This window comes from Enhydra lutris, unplaced genomic scaffold (genome assembly GCF_002288905.1).
Source record: "Enhydra lutris kenyoni isolate GAN:26980312 unplaced genomic scaffold, ASM228890v2 scaffoldscaffold85, whole genome shotgun sequence".
Taxonomy (NCBI): domain Eukaryota; kingdom Metazoa; phylum Chordata; class Mammalia; order Carnivora; family Mustelidae; genus Enhydra; species Enhydra lutris.
This window is the reverse complement of record NW_019154169.1, coordinates 1,599,473-1,615,622: the sequence shown is the minus strand read 5'-3', so window position 1 is coordinate 1,615,622 and position 16,150 is coordinate 1,599,473. Positions and strand designations below refer to the sequence as shown.

Below are 16,150 nucleotides of genomic sequence, written 5' to 3'. Positions count from 1 at the left end.
ACCACCTCCTCCTCCTCTGCCTCCTCCTCCCCCCGCGCTCCTCCCTCCCCGCGCCTCCCTCGCCCGCCCTCCTTCTTCCCTCCGCACGTTCGGGGATCGCGGCTGAGCGCGGAGAGGGGGGGACGCGGAGAGCCGGGGCGCAGCAGCATCCTGCGGGCGGCCGCTCTCCGGGGGGGAGGCTGAGAGCCGGCCCGCCTCGCCCCCCCGCGGGCCCGCCGCCCCTCCCTCCCTCTCCTCAGCCCGGCAGCGGCGGCGGCGGCGGCGGCAGTGGCAGTCGCCGGAGGAGCATCATGCCGAGGAGGAAGCAGCAGGCGCCCCGGCGCGCAGCAGGTACGAGCCGCTTCCCCTTCCTCCTCCTCTTCTCCTCCTCCTCTTCCTCTCGCCGCGGTGCGCCTCCGGCCGGCGGCGACCCCGCTCTTCGCCCCACTCCTCGCCCCTCTCCCTCTGCCCGCGCAGAGTAACTCCGGGGCGCCAGGCTCGCTCTCTGCTCTGCTCTCTGGGTGCGTGTGCCCGCCTCGCGTCCCGGGCGCCCCCCGGACGCCCCGCCGCGCTAGCCCTGCTCGGGCTCGCACCCACTTCGGGAGCCGCGCGCGCTCGGGGCCAACTGAACCGGGCTGGGTCCCTGCCCCTTCAGCTCTACGGCTGCGGAGGGGATGGGAAGGAGCCCTCTTCGGTCTCTTTCTGTGGGGGGCGGGCGGGGTCACCTGAGTTCCCCGGGACACCTTCCGCGTCCTCCCGCGGCCGGCCGGCGGGGGACAGCCCGGTGTCTGCCGAGCGAAAGAGAGCCAGCGAGTGAGCGAGCGGATCCCTTCGGCCACCTTACTGCTAATCCGATTGATTCTTCATTTATTGGGCCCAACGCGGGCAAGCGGTGGAAGCCAGAGCGCACAGGGTCTGGGTATTGTCAGATGACTGTCAAGTCAATGTTAGATGCTGGCGTTCTCTGTATCCGTGTTTGTTTTCCCTTACCCTCACCCCTCCTTCCACTGCTTCCCCCACCCTCATCTTCTCGTAGCACTTAGTTCTGGGACGTGTCTCTGTACTTTCAACCCCCCCCCCTTTTTTTTTTGCCAGGAGTGTCAGCTCCTGTTAAGACTGAGCCGATTTTTTTTTTTCCTCTTTTCTGGAAAAAGCATCATTCAAAACAACAAAACCCACACACATAACATTATTTTGCAATAATGTCAGTTGGGGGCATGTTGCCTGGAAGAAGGGTTTCTGGCCCTTTGCCACCCTTGATTTGATGACTGATTGATCGCCCGTCATGCTGCTGCCTTTGATCTATTCATTCCCAATAAACATCAATAAATCACTCGCAATGGTGAGGCCAAGCTCTGTGACGTCACTAGGGCCCTGTCAGTGCAACTTTGGGGATTTGGGACGGATTGCTGAGAGGACCACATATGGACGGGATGTATTTTGATATGAGTAACACTCAGAGGCACAGAGGTTCAGATGCTGCCTGAAGCCTGAACGGGAGGGTTCAGTGGTGGTTCATGTCTTGTCTTTTCTGTTCTTCTCTTTTGGTGGAAGAAGGGAGAGCAGAGGGCAGGGTCAGGGCATTGCCTGGCTCCCTTCTTGGATGAAGACGTTGTGCCCATGCTGCCCCCGAGTGCCTGTGGCAGCTGTGGGGGTGACGGTGATGGTCATTGCCATCATGTGAGCCGACATTGGCCGTGGAGCTCACACATTGGCTGCACTCTGAACTGGAGTCTCCTTACACAGGGTCACGCAGAGGGAACGCTCTTTCTTCTACCAGAAAATGTACTCTCTTGTTCGTATCTTAAGAAAATCCTCGAAGAAAACAGACGTGGTTTGGGGACATATCGTTGCAGGTTTTGCTCTCTGTCTCAGTGTCACCCAAATTTTGGAAGTTTGAAAATCCCTGCGGTGGTTCTAGGGAGGGTGCTGGCACTCAGGTCACCTCCTGGCTGATGCTACTTGCCCATTCCACCTTCTCCTTTAAATTCCCAGCTCAAGCAATGAGCTTATCTACCCAAAATAAACTCTAAAAGTTTGGAGGACTCCTTCACAAAGTTGGGCAGTAGGAGTGTCTTGGGCTTCTTCCAGTCTTTTACATTTTTTCTTTCCCTTTTGGATGCACATTTTAAGGTATCTGTGTGCCTCAATCAAATGAACCATATGTGATTACATCTTTACATTTAGTTTAGAACTCTCTACGGTTGCTTCATCTTTTCTCCTCCACCTTGCCAATCTGAGACTCTTCTAGGATAACTTTCTGCTAAAAATGTTAGCGAAGGAGGAAATGTACTGTCGATTTTATTTATTTATTTATTTTTTTAAAGCAACCTGTTCCCTAACCTTTTGCACCTTTTAAAAAAACCAGCCAGGAAATCACAGGTCAGTTAAGAAATATTCATTATATAAAAACTTGACTGCCCGGCTAATAGGAGATGGAAGAATGGTTTTGCTCTATCAAAATGACCCGTCAAAACGACTTTGTTTCATATTTGATTTAATTGTCTCTCTCCTGACAGGCACATTCATCAATAGCTTAATGGTCAATCAGAAGTTGGCAGCCTGAGTGCTTTCTTTCTTTCCCATACCCTGGTTTTGGATTTACTTTATCAGAATGCCTCTGCCTAATGGACGCGTGAGGAGGGGGTGGAGAATGTCTGAAGGGCTACTTATTTAAGAAGAGGGGAGGGATGAAAAAAACAAAACAAAACAAAAAAACCAAAAGAAAAAAAAAAACGTTCCACATTTAGGCCATCGCTAAGTATGCGCAGGCCAATAAGTGAACTGCCTGAGGTTTTTGTTTGTTGGTTGGTTTGGGTGCAGGAGAAACTTCCCATTTTTTTCCACCTCCTGTTTTTAGTTCTCACAGCTGCAAGTTATAAGGTTCATGCCTGCTTTTGTGGCATCCTGGGAGTGATGGCAAATTGATTGCTTTGCACTGATAGAGAGTGGGAAAAAGAAAGATGTCTGCTGATTGGTAACTGGAAATCCAGTCCCCAGCAACCTTGAGAATACTCGAGAATTTTTTTTTCCCCTCCAAACTGAAAGGTCCGCTCAGCCATAAAAAAAGAAAAGTTGTTTTGCCAGCTTCATTAGTGTTCACCTAATTAGCTGTAAACCTGATGGATTCCTGACAGCTTTAATGATTGGAGATGACAAGCTCGACGCAGTGTCATCCAGCAGAATTAGGTTTGCAGCTAGTTTGATGTAATCAAGTTGATATTACACAGTCCTGGCTGCCTTTAGTTGTGCATTAACTCAATTTTCTTCTGCAGGTGACAAATGGGCTTTGGTACCTGGATAATCATGTCATAGGAATTAGGGCCCTTTTAATGGTCTGGGGTAGAATAACAACCACAAAGGGCTGAGAGCTTGGAAGAGTGCAGACCTAGCACACAGGTGCATACAGTTTTCATATCTAGGCCAAATGTAACATTGCTCTCCAGAAGGCCAGAGCAGCCTCCAAGAATCCCTGAAAAGATGTATTTCTGTACTTTAGGATTTTCTTTCTTTCTTTCTTTCTTTCTTCCTTCTTCTTCTTCTTCTTCTTCTTTTTTTTTTTTTTTGTTAGAAATTTTGCTGGGATAGTATTTAAGCCTGTGTGTTCTCAAAGGGAGAGAGATGTTTCTTCACCTGCCGAAGAGAAACCTGGGCAGGAGTGTCCTTTCTCCAGGCGTGTCATTCCAAAGGGCCATACATTTTTTTGCCGGCCAGATGTTTTTGCCTCAGAGGAGGAGGATTGGAGAGGCCCCTGTCCTTCAGGCGAAATGACCATTGTCCCTTGCTCGAAATGGGACTCTTACCTGGGCGTGATTTTTTTTTAAAACAAGTATTCTTTGAAGATCCCAGAAAAAAACAAAAAACAAAAAAAACGAGAGCAGTATCTCATAGCAGATAACATTTTATCCATTCACATCCATTTTCTGGGGGAGAGGGACTTTAAAATCTTTAAAAAAAAAAATTGCCTTAACTTGCAAAAAAAAAAAAAAAGTCCTCAGTGAACAACAACTTGCCATTGACCTTTCGAGTCTTAGTCGCTGAAAGAGAATACTCTTACAAGGAGTTCTTGGGTGGTCACATCAAGAGGGGAAACCTTTAAACATCTTGATTTTTGTAAGTGTTCGGAACCCCTTAGGTTCTGTTGGTGTTCCAGATCGCCGTGGGGCCCTGGGGGCAGGGTGGGCTTGCAGTGGTAAGGCAGGGGGTGGTTCACAGCGCCTGTGGGTGTGGGCTTGCCTAAAGGGTAGGGGCATGGTGCTGTCCATGTCTGGCCGTCCGGGCCTTGGTAAGGCTCGTCCATGCACGGGGCAGCTCCTCTTCTCTGTCGGAGGCACGTGGAGCCTTCAGGAAGGCATTTCGGCGTTAGCCCTGGGAATGTATTTGCTCTCAAGCTTGCCACACATTTCTCCTTTGGACAGGTACTCTGCCCTGTGGCAAGGTGACAAGATGACTGGTTCAGGCTGCTCTGTGACCCATCCCCCCAACCCCCACCAATTTTTCTACAACATGGGAGGAACAATGCACCTTTTAAAAAAGAAAATCAAGAAGACGAAGGAGAAAAACAAAGAGGGTGGGAGGCAAGACTATCCCCCTGGACATCCACCTAGGGGAGGGAATCTTCCAGAATCAGCTGCTGTGCCCCCCATTATCTTGACAACTGTCAGTTAGGGCTTCAGTGCTCTCCAGGGCCACAGTTGATTGTGAGCGGTGGATGTTGTCATTTTGTTCTCGGCGTTGCCTTGAGTACGCTCATGAGCGAGCGATAGTCAATAACTTGCGTACCAGCAGCTCTTCCCCAAATTGTCTCACACGCCTGCCTTTTCCCTCTTTTTACCAAAGATTGTTTTGTAAGGCGATTAGAATGAAAGGTGACTGCTCAGGGCCATGGGGACGCCCGGGAAAAGCCCAGGTGAGGTCCCAGAATCAAAGACCTTCCTTCCTCTCCCCACGCCCCCCCACCCCCACCTCCACTCCTGAGGTTTCTGGAAGGAGAAGGATCACCTTCTTGAGGGCAAAGTTCCTGCACTGTTTTGGGGCTGGGGGCTTCCCCTTCCACCCTGGTGGTGACAGAGCCAGGCTGGGGCGAGGGCTGCGGTCACAGGCAGGGGAGCAGGAGGGACGGGAGCAGAGTCCCTGTCCTGGTGTACAACAGCCATGTTCATCCAGGGACATGAGCAGGTCACAGTTATTCTGAGTGCAGATTGCGAGGCTTTTCTGCCGGCCTATTCTTATTCCTGCCTATCACTGGACAAACTATAAAAATAGCTTTGGTCCGGTAGTAAAAAAAAAAAAAATAAAGTAAATAAATAAAAGAAGGAAGAAAGAAAAGAAAAATAAAAAAGAAGTAGGGTGTGTGTCCCTCTGCCCCCCTTCTGTGTTGGTGTGCAGCCCAGTTAGGTCGATGGGCCTTTCTTTCAAAGAAGCTGTCTTGTAACACTCCTGTAGCATTTTCCCACAGCCCATGGAGAGAAACGGCAGCCCAGAGCGATGCCATCACTTACCCCGGACCCTCTCAGGTGTTCACGGCAGCATGTGTATGCGTGTGCGTGTGTGTGTGTGTGTGTGTGTTTTAGTTATGCTCCAAATTGTGGTTTCTCTGAAGTTAAAAATGAAAGGTGAATACAATATATTGTATTTGGTAACAATGATATGGACTGGTACATCTAGACAGATAATGTGCAGTTGTAATTAGACTCAATAGACAGGCAGTCATTTTTAAATTCTTTGACACATGCATAAAATAGTCATATAATAAGATAAGATGACAATTTTATGTTAGGTTGATAAAGTGTCCCGATACATGCATTTAAATGTCTGTAAGCCTTTAAAAAAAATCCAGACAGATTAATTCTAGTTTCCAGTATTTGCAGTTAGTCATTAAATTAATTTTTAAATCCTACTAAACAATGGCTATGAATATTTTTTTTTCTTCTAGTTTTTTATCTTTTTTATTTTTTTTACCTGAATTGCAAGGAACGGATACATAGACTTGGTAGCTTTCTCTAATTTTTCAACATTGGTAAACAATTATATTAGATGTGGATGTGAAAATTCAGTTTACTGTTTGTAACCAGAATAATGCTATGCGTTTTTGGAAATTAAAAAAAAAAAAGGGAGAGACAGTAATAGAGTCTAATCTGCTTACGACCACTTGCATGAACAACTGTCATACTCTAGGTTTAGGAATCTTTATTAGAAAGATTACATAGTGTCCTTGACCAAATATTGAATATTTTATAAGCCCCATTTAAAAAAGAAGACATTTCAAGCACATACACTTGATTTGATCAGCACTTAGATTCTTGGGTTTAATTACTTTCAATTCTGTAAATTATTTTAATATTTCAACAAGAGTGGCCCAAGAGATGTATTGGTGGTGGGGGGGAGCATTTCTCTAAAGGTCACGTTACCTGGACTTTTTCCATCATCTTCTTACCTTGTTTTCTCAGATGTGCAAAGGTGTGGTTCTTGAAGAATAATTTCAATTTGTTTGGGCTTAATGATAAATTATTAATTCATACTGTCAGGACACATGTTATTAATTATGACTGTGTTTTCTTCATCCAGAACAGCTGTTGGGGAAACAGTGTAAGTTCAGATTGTCTTCAGGGGGAGGGCGCCAAAGCAAGGAACTTACCAACTCCTTGTCATCATATTCTTGGTCCCCTTGCTTTGGGAAGAAAACATTGCAGGGGGCGGAGTTCAGGGGAGAGGGAAACTATTCATTCTCAACCAAGAGGGGCACTGGCAAATGCTAGCTAATGTCCATTTTTTTGAAAAGCAAGCCTAACTCTCAATGCTTTTTGAATTCAGCTGGGATTCTGAAGGTGGTACCTGGCCCCTTCCCAAGTCCAGGTTTGGATTGGCTGCCCTCTTCATCCCACCAGTGCTTCTTGTTTTCTTCTTAGTCTTTGGTAGACCAGAAGGTCGTGGCCACAAGTCTGTAGTGACAGAAAGCAAAATACTCTGAGTGCTTGTTTGTTCCTCAAAGTGGAACCTGTCCTTAATGGAGAGCAAAGCGCTGTTTGGTAATATACGTGAAATGACTCAAATTCATTTACTTTTGATTTTTCCATTCCCATCATTAAATCTAGTCCTATGTATTCAGTTTCCTCTGAGTTCTTTGAGAAATGCATGTTGCATAAAATAGGCAATTTTTAATGAACAATTTAATGTAAATGGGTTTTGAATTTAAATTAATATTAATGAAGCCTTGAGTGAATTTATTTTGCATACGTAAAGACTTGTAAGTCTTTCACCCATGTGCTTTCTCCTTTATGTAGTAACGTTGGTTGGGTGGATTAACTAGCGCCTTTTAAAGATTTACACTTAAAAAAATGAAATTGATTTTATATGTCCAATAGCACCAACATATTATTAGGCAAAGGTGTTACTTAACTTAAAGAAAATATACCTCATTTCCTATTAAGCCTCTCAGTTTCCATTACCCTGTTCTTCCTGCAAGCTGCCGTTGCTTTGGCATTTGCTGCTGGGGGAAATACATACCAACAATAGTTAGTACAGTCAAGATGCTTTCTTTCTTTGGCTTACCTCTAATGCATTATGTATCCTGGAATGACGGGAAGTTCTGTAATTAATTCTGTTAGATGTAATTGCTATAATCACTTTGATGTTACACATAATAAAGGTAATATGGTAAGCACATAAAAAATATAAACACCTTATTGTAACACTACTACTAAAATTCCTTCTTGTCAAGTCTGCTTTATAGACAAGTATTCTTAACTCGTTTTGGTCATAGGTGACCATTTATTGGAGCCGTGTTCATTGATATTCCAAAGGAGAATCATTTATTGGAAGGGATGGGCCTTGTCTTGGAGAGATCTCCAAGCTGGTTGCCTAGGAATCTTAATGCCCTTTTCCTTAAAGATGTGGCTAATTAGAAAAGGTGACCATTCTCTTCTGTAGAGGAGAGAGGTAAGCGCTCCGGAAACGGCCACAAAACGAGGTAAGAGGAGGGTGGCCTAGGAGGGAAAGAGATGCTCCGAGAAGAGTGATAGCAGGGGTTTCAGATCAAAAGAGGTGTTGTTCTGAAGGTTTTCTCATGGTGTGGGATTATGGGAAGTGCCTTGTGTGCATGTGTGTGCACGCGTGCGCGCCCGTGTGTGTGTGTGTGTGTGTGTGTGTGTGTGTGTTAGAGCTGGCACGCGAGAGCACCTTCGAGCGTGTGCTCATGGGTAACAGAGAAGGCCACCTTGCTGTAAGTGCAGGGACATTCGTACAGAATAACGGCTTTCTTGTTACTACTGTTATTATTCTCCACCTTTCACAGGGGACCTTGGGGGCCATGCCTGACTGTGGCTCCATGTGCCAAGGAGTTTGGCTGCGGTTGCCCGTTGGACAGAACCTAGGCAGTATTTAAGAACTGTCCCCAAGCCTTGGTGCGCCTACCCTGGATGCAGGCCAGCATAGGACGGGAGAGAACTTTGCCTGAGACCCCGTGCACATAATCCTCGTGGGAGGTTTCCAAACATGTGTCAATTATTCTTGCCAGGGTAGCTTGCTGGAGGTGGGAAATGTGGTGGCTGAAGAAGCATGTCATTTGATTTTTTTTTTTTTCTTCCCTCCGTGGCTATCCTGGAGTCAGTTTGACTTCTGTCCCCAACTGCACCCTGTCCCGTGTGCTGCAAAGGTCATGAAGCCTCCGGACCCAGAGTTGGCTTTACAGTCAGGATGGGAATCCTCCACACTTGTATTTTATTTTGCAGTGTGTCGTAAGCACTAAGCACACGAATCAGTCATATACAGAAATCAAACGAGAGAAAGTGTACGTGTGAGAGGGGGTGCCAGAGTCTCTTTGGAGGAAGATCAGGGTGTTTTTCAGATGGCGGTCAGATGGACAGTGACAGCCGTGAGTCCCCAGACCGTGCCCTGGGCCCGCAGAGCTGGGTCTGGCCCTGGCCATGGCTCTGGTCAGCTGGGCACAGACCAGGCCAGGGGAGAGCAGGGTGCTGCTGCAGAAGGCCTGGCGGGGCTTGCCTCCTGGGCGCTGGGCCCACGGCATCCTGCCTGCCAGGTAAGAGGGTCCTCCTTGCTGGACCCTCGGCCAGGCCGCGCCATCAGCCCTCCTGCGGTGAGCTGGGCTGGTTTTGATGGCGAGGATGATAAAAGGTCTGAGAACTCCATAGGCCCCTGTAATCAGGGCCAGCACTGACATCCTTCTCAAATTTGACAGCTTCTTCCTTTTCTCTTCTCACAGCCAAGCCTTTCTCAACCGAATTTCCCCGCCCTCCCCCCCTTCCCCTCCCTCCCTCCCTCCCTCCCTGCCGCCGCTCACCCCTTCCCTCCCTCTTCTTTCTGTGTGCGTCTCTCTCCCGTTTCATGTTCTTGATCAGTCTCAGATGCCTGGAATTATTTTTTTTCGGGCGGGAGGGGGAGTGTTGCTTTAGGTTTGTGGGTTGGGCAGGTGTGAGAGGAAGTCTGTGGGTTTTTTTTTTTTTTTTTTTTCTTTTTCCCGTTTTTTTTTTTTTTTGTACTGTAGGCCTGTTGCTAATTAATGTTCCTCCATAAGATTCTGTCGGAGTTGAGTAATGTTTTTGATCTTTATGCCTGATAACTGCATACTTAATGAGATTTCAAAGCTGTGAGTGCAGCTCCCTACAATTATTGACAGATGCCTTTTCTTTGCCATTGGGTTCAGCTTCATAAATCCTCTTGCCGTAATGAGGTTCAGCAGTGCCACCCTGGCAGTGAGCTAATGAAAGGGGGGAGGGTGAAGCGGCTCATGGCTGTCTGACACATTTTTTTCCTTTAAAATTTACTATGCAGATGTCAAGCTGCGGGACGATTACTTCAAACATGCTAATTTTTATCTTGCTTTTGTGTCAGCCCTTTGCCATTAAAAAATAAATAAATAAAAGGACGAACCTTATTCTCCACTGGATTTCTTTTTCTTTCTCCCCCCCCCCTTCCCAAGTCACATTTTTAATAACCCACAGTGTATGACTGCTAGGGACTTTGACACCCGTGTGGCCTTTTCCAGGTATTTGGGGCAGAACCTTGCTGGTTTCCCCCCCCTTTTTTCCCCCCCCTTTCTTTCTTTCTCTCTTTCCTTTTTCTTTTCTTTTTTTTTCTCTCTTTCTTTCTTTCTTTCTTTCTTTTTTTTTTTTTTTGCCATTGGAAGGGCAGGGGGAGGATAAAGTACGATTTCCCCAGGCCTCCCATCAGCCTGCCCTAAGTATGCACTTGAAACGTCGGAGAATTCATTTCAGAGTTCTGGAACTAAATCCTGGTGGAGAAGAGCTGCACCATGCCAAACAGTCGATTTCCTTTTCAGCAGAGTCATACATCACTGACCCACCCTTCCCTCCTGACAGAATGACATATGTCATTTATCATATGGGCCCCAGCCAGACGACGGGGAGGGGAGGGAAGCCCAGTCCATGTGATGCTCTCTCCTCCTCCCAGTCCTGTACCGTTGGCTTGCAGAGAGAGGCTGCTGATTTGGCGAAGAGGGACAGGGAGGAGGGAGGAGAGGCAGGGGTGAGGAGAGGCGAGAGCCTGCTCTGTGTGCGGATGGCTGTCTGGGTGTGTGGCGTGGCGGGCGCAAGATTGGCAGAGGCACGGAAGAGGTTATGTTCTTTCATATTAGCTGCTAAACCACACTGTTCGGCCTTTGACGCTCTTCTGACTCTCCACCCCCCCCCCCCTTCCTCTTCTCCTTTTCCTTCCGTTTTTTCCCTTTGGTAGTCGAGGAACACAGCAGCCACAGCCAACCAGGGCTGACAGGTATCGTTCAAGCCACCCTGGCTTGTGAGGGGTAGGAATGAATCTCAGGGCTCCTGGCTTCACATGATTCAAACATGCGTTATTGAAGATGGATGTTCCTTAAGGAAAGATTGATGGTGGATGCTGGGCTCAGGGTGCCATTTATCATTTTGAATATTATTTAGACTTGCCGTGTAAACCTGTAACTTGAGAGTCGGACGAGCTGGAGCAGGGTAGGGGCCTGTGTGTGTGTGTGTGTGTGTCCATTGATTGGCCTTGGGTTCTCATTGCTGCTGACCAGACAGGAGCCCTCCCATTTACAATATGGAAGACACACACACACCCCTGCCCCCCCAAAAAAATAGGAAGGGGGGAGAGATTTTAATTTTGAATAATTTCCAAGGACATTCTTCCAAGGGAAAAATGAAGGATCTGTGATTTACACTAAAGCCAACAGGCAACTTCTCTCTCTCTCTCTCTCTCTCTCCCCCTCTCACTTCCCCCAACAGAGGCAGTCACGTATGAAACACTAAAATATAAACAGGACCGTAGTTGCCAAAGCCAGGACCCTTGCCTGATTTTTTAAACTCTGTGACATGCTTAAAAAAAAAATCTGTATCTGAAAAGCATAGCACAATATAACTATTCAAAAAAGACTGGTTGGCTTGGTTAGCAGTGTGAGGATGAAGAAACAGACTTCCACGTCTCAGGAATATTTCAGATAAAAAATGATCTTTTGTGGCTCCCTGCCCCTGCTCCCAGCGGCCTCCTCCCCTTTTGTGTCTGCACTCTGTCCCCCTCGCAGGCCCCGGCAGACCCCCACCAGGACTGATGTGGACAGCTGTTTCCAGGCCCCTCCACGGGCCGGCTAATCACTTGTTTCTTTTGCACCCTTGAGCTCTGCTCCGGGACACCCCCACCTACTGGAAGTAGTTAGGGACGCAGGCTGGCTTACGGATGGAGCCCCCAGCTGCTGGGAGAATCAGCGCGAGCCAGCCTGGCTGCCTGTTCTACTGCGGAGGCCTCGGCTGCCTGCTTTCCCGGTGGAGAAAGGAAAAGAAACCGCTGGCCTTCCTGCTCCGGTCTCCTCCACCAGGAGAGCCCCGATAGTGCAAATTTAATTGGCAGGCATTCTATTAAATATGTGACTTTATTTGGGTCTGCTAATTAAATTTAGGGCTCCTTGTATGGCTTAGAGTGTGGACATTAATTTAAAAAATTGATGGGACAGAAAGTTAGGCTGCGGTCGTTTTTTATCTAAAGAAATGAGAATCAGGAATTGGCGGAAGGGCTGGATGTTCCTATCTTGCATCTCTTGCTGCTTCTGGGACAAACTTTTCCCTGACACGTAGAAAGCCTGCATCTGCCACGAACAGGAGAGACGCAGAAAGGTGGCTTGTTCTCTCACCGAGTCCAGGCAACTTTGTGTGTGTGTGTGTGTGTGTGTGTGTGTGTGTGTGTGTATTTTGAAATAACTTTATCAGCCTCCCAGCGCCTTGCACATGAGGATCACTTAGGATTCACTTTTAGGTGTTGCCCAGCTGATGCCAAAAATTGGGTAGAATCAGATTTATATCCTTAGTTGGTGCCTGGATTTGCGTCTGACTGTAAAAAAGATGATACTGTTTCTCACTGAGACTTTGCGGAAGAAAGGAAAACTTTGGTCCTCTGCCCTTGCACTTGGCCGCTGTTGGAGGAAATTGGGAGTACAAGTGCCCATTTGCAGGAACCATTGTAAACACACCTTTGATACAAACGGCATCCTCCCATTTTTACCGATTAGAAAAACTTTGCTATTAATGGGTGCAAAGTCCATTTCAGGTATAATTGGTAAGGAACGGAGCGCACTCATGGGAAGAAACCTTGTTTTGTTTTTTGTTCGCTTTCCTTCTTATCCCCTTTTCTCAGTTTTATGGCTGGAGACATGATTTATTGCAGCCATCCATCTTGGGGGTTCATCCATCACACCCGGGTTGCTAGGAGATTGTGGTAGCAGCTGTTTGCTCTGAATCAGACAGAAAAGTTGTCAATCATCAAAGGCAGGTGAATAGCATTAGAAACACGCTATTGTCAGACGGAATAATTAATCAAAGAGAGAAAAGATAATTAAAAAGATATGACCCTTGCAAGTACTTGCTCTGGGTTGCCTGGAAAAAAAAAAGAGAGAGAAAGAAAGAAAGAAAGAAAAACTGCCTGGTCTTTTCTAGACACTTAAGCAGCTGAGAGCAGATAAAATATGCACTCAGCAGTGCATAGTTTTTAATTAATTGAAAAAGGTTCAACATTCAAAGACGATGCTGGAAAAAAGTCCGATTATGAGCAGAAGTCGTATTTATTGTTTGCATGAAGGGCTTGACACAGAGTTCTAACTTTCTGTCACAGAGGTCCGGCTTCCCTGGCTGGAGGAGGCATGGGCTGGGGTCTTCAGGTAACATCCCTGCTTCTGTCCTCTGGGCCACCTCGGGCTGTCACGTTAGGCTCTTGAGGAGAGCCTCAGACCGGAGGGGCCCTGCTGACCTGGACCACATGTCCTTCCCCAGTTCTGCTGGGTTGGAACTGAATTTCTTAGACAAGACAAGAATTTTTTTTTTTTTTTTTTTTAAAGAAGGGAGAAGGCTTGGCAAGCAGGCCACACGGTCTACCTACAGGCTGTGTGGAGAGAGCTCTGGAGCAGCTCACCTGCCTGGGAACACGCTCCAAAGGGCACATGCTCTGAGTTCCCGAAGGAGCATTTGTAATCCACCTTGGGGTGGCCCCACAAAGCGCGTCGGTGACTTCCATCCCCAGTGATAACCTGGCATCCCGTTCTGAGGAGACCCTCCTAGTTACAGTCTGGAAATAATTTCGGGTGCCCATTTCAGTCTCAAAAATATTCATAGATGAGGAAGTCATCCTTGCCTTTTCTGAAGCTAAAATATTCTGGAGAAATTGGAAAACGTATTAAAGACTAGATAGAAAGTGGCATATCTGGAGTTGCTTTTCAGTTAAATATGCTGCAAGCCCTGAAACAGATCTACTCTTTTATTTTTGGATACTATGCTTGATTTTTCACACCATTCTCTTCCCAAAGAATAGCAGGACTACTAAAATTAGCAGGAGGAAAAAAGGCTTGAATATTAGAATTCATGAGAAGGAAGAAAGCGACGCTTTTTTAGTTGGGACGCCGCGTTCAGGATGCACCCGATGGGAACACGGGGAACTCCATCCCTCTGCTCCCTGTATGCGACAGCCCTGCGGATTTCTTGTGGGGCATCCCAAGGGAGTCCCCGGGGCTGCACCCTGGGGTGTGACGTCCTCCTTCTTCCGTAGTGCACTGGGAGCCCCCTAGGGGTGACATGACACTGGCCTTTTGGGGTGTGTGTGTGTGTGTATGAGAGAGAGAGAGAGAGAGAGAGAGGGAGATACCCAGATAAGAAAAAGCACCTGCCAGATTTCCTGGAGCCTCTGCAGTGCTCTCACCTGTTCAGGTGGTTGGAGGAAGCTTTGCTATTCAGAACTTGACCTCCAGGGAACAGATGACTTTGATTTCTGCTTGCTACCTGGGTCCTTGAGCCAGTGTCCCTTCATGGCCTTCTGAGTTCTCCAGTCACACTTGGAGTTTCCTGATTTCCTAGCAGTTGTACTTGAAGGTTGACATTTTCTTGGGCCGTGTCTGTTCATAACCCGCAAGGGACTGTGGGGCCGGGAGGCCAGTGTCGACCGGGGAAGGCCTGGCCCAGGCTTGGGCGCCTCCCTGAGATGTCAGGTAATTCCTCTTGGCCCTCTTAAGAGAAATCCTTACAGTTGTCATCTCCCCGTTACAGATAATTGCTGAGAAAGCACGTTGCCTAATGTCAACCAAGACGCTTCCAAAATGTGGCGGCTCATCAGGGGAGGGCAGAGGAAGCGCGTTCCCTGGGAACCACATTTATGGTAGATTTATGAAATCACAGGTAAAAAACATCAACCTTCAGTGCTAGTGAAATCAGGTTGAAATTTGCTTCCCCTTAAAAAAGGAAAAAAAAATGTCGGGGGGTGTAGGAAAGTCTTTAAGTTTTGAGAAGTTCATGCAGGTCATTTTTTGGCGGACTGTGGTGAGGATGTGGTGCTTCTTCCTGTTCTCCCAGGTAACCCTTGGCATCTGTTTTAAGCGTCCCACAAAATAAACGGGAGGCTGAGGACCCTGGGCGGGGCGGGGGGGGGAGGGGAGGTTTTGGTTTGGCGAGTGTACATTTTGGCCACAATTGGAGTGTCTCTGCTCCTGGATTATTGCTTCTATGAGAAGCAAGGGGAGACACAAAAGGGTCGCCCGTGTCTCTGGGGTCATGCCAGGATAGAGCCACCATATTCCAAGTCACGTCACGGCAAGACATCGTGGGAATCCACCAGCCCCCACGTACACATGATAGCCAAGTGTTTTATGCAGGGGACACGCTTGTCCCTCTTGCAGTTCCACGAGACAAGGTTACCTGGAAGTCGTTTCGGGTTTTTTCAGCTCGGGTGCCAGAGACGCAGAGCAGACCTGGCCCCGACCCTCGGCTGCTGCTGGAAGCCTTAAGATGCCATGGCGGGGCGGGGAGGGGGTGGGGGGAAGAAAAAGAAAAAGAAAGCCCAAATTAACCAGTGTGATTCCCTGGAGGTAAAGATGTTCTAAATAACGCTTAAAAGACCCCAGAACACCAAAGATGGAGTTGTCATGACTCCTCTGCCTAACAGAAACTTGGGAAGGGGCGGGGGGTGGGGCAAGGATTCATCTTTGCAGGAGGAGAAGACCCTTTACCAGAGCTTTCCATGTGGTGCAGTGTCCCGCCCCCCCCCCCCCCCCGCCCTTGGCATTCCATTTCCTGCCTTTGTTTTTGCTCTAGGCCTATAGTAAAATGGCTCTTCCATATATATCAGTGAATTCTCCATCGCTGTAATGTATGAGGTGGCGGTAGTGTTTTTTTCTCGAGCTTTTCTATATAAAATAGTAAGGCAGTGCGGACGCTCTGCTACGTGACCGAGGTTCCTACTGAGATGGTTAGGTGAATAAGTAATAGAACAAACACGTAGTCAGCTGGGCAGAGGAAAATAAATAAAATAACAGCATGTTCTTGGTTCTTAGAGCCATGCAACACGAGTCTGTTCAAATTGGGTCCTGGAGCTCCAGACTTTCTGAGGCGGTGTGGGCGGGGAGGGAGAAAGGTATTATTTGGAAACACATGTACTCATTCCTTGGGAAAGAAGTGAAGTATTTAACATTTCTCCAAGGAAAACATCTTTCATTACTTGACGTGTTCTGCGGTAATGATTTTTCAGTTCAACAAACAAGTACTTATTAGCGTTCGTGCGGGAACCTGGCCGAGGTGGATGGCAGGGCCATTTTTAACGGGAACTCGCTGGCCCAGGTGAAGGGAGCCTGGCCGGTCACAGGTGGTCCCTGGGTCGGCTCTCTGGCTGTCCGGGGCGGGGGACGGGGGCGGGG

At 47.7% G+C, this 16,150-nt stretch overlaps 1 protein-coding gene across 1 annotated transcript in view; it reads left to right on the top strand.

Annotated features, from left to right (window-relative positions):
• Positions 1-239: 239 nt before the first annotated feature.
• Positions 240-16,150, top strand: part of LOC111161565 (teashirt zinc finger homeobox 3) — a 69,212-nt gene continuing 53,301 nt past the window's right edge. The window contains exon 1 of the mRNA XM_022525306.1: positions 240-330. Within this exon, the coding sequence (XP_022381014.1) occupies positions 291-330 (40 nt within the window). The 5' untranslated portion in view covers positions 240-290. The remainder of the gene's footprint in view (positions 331-16,150) is intronic.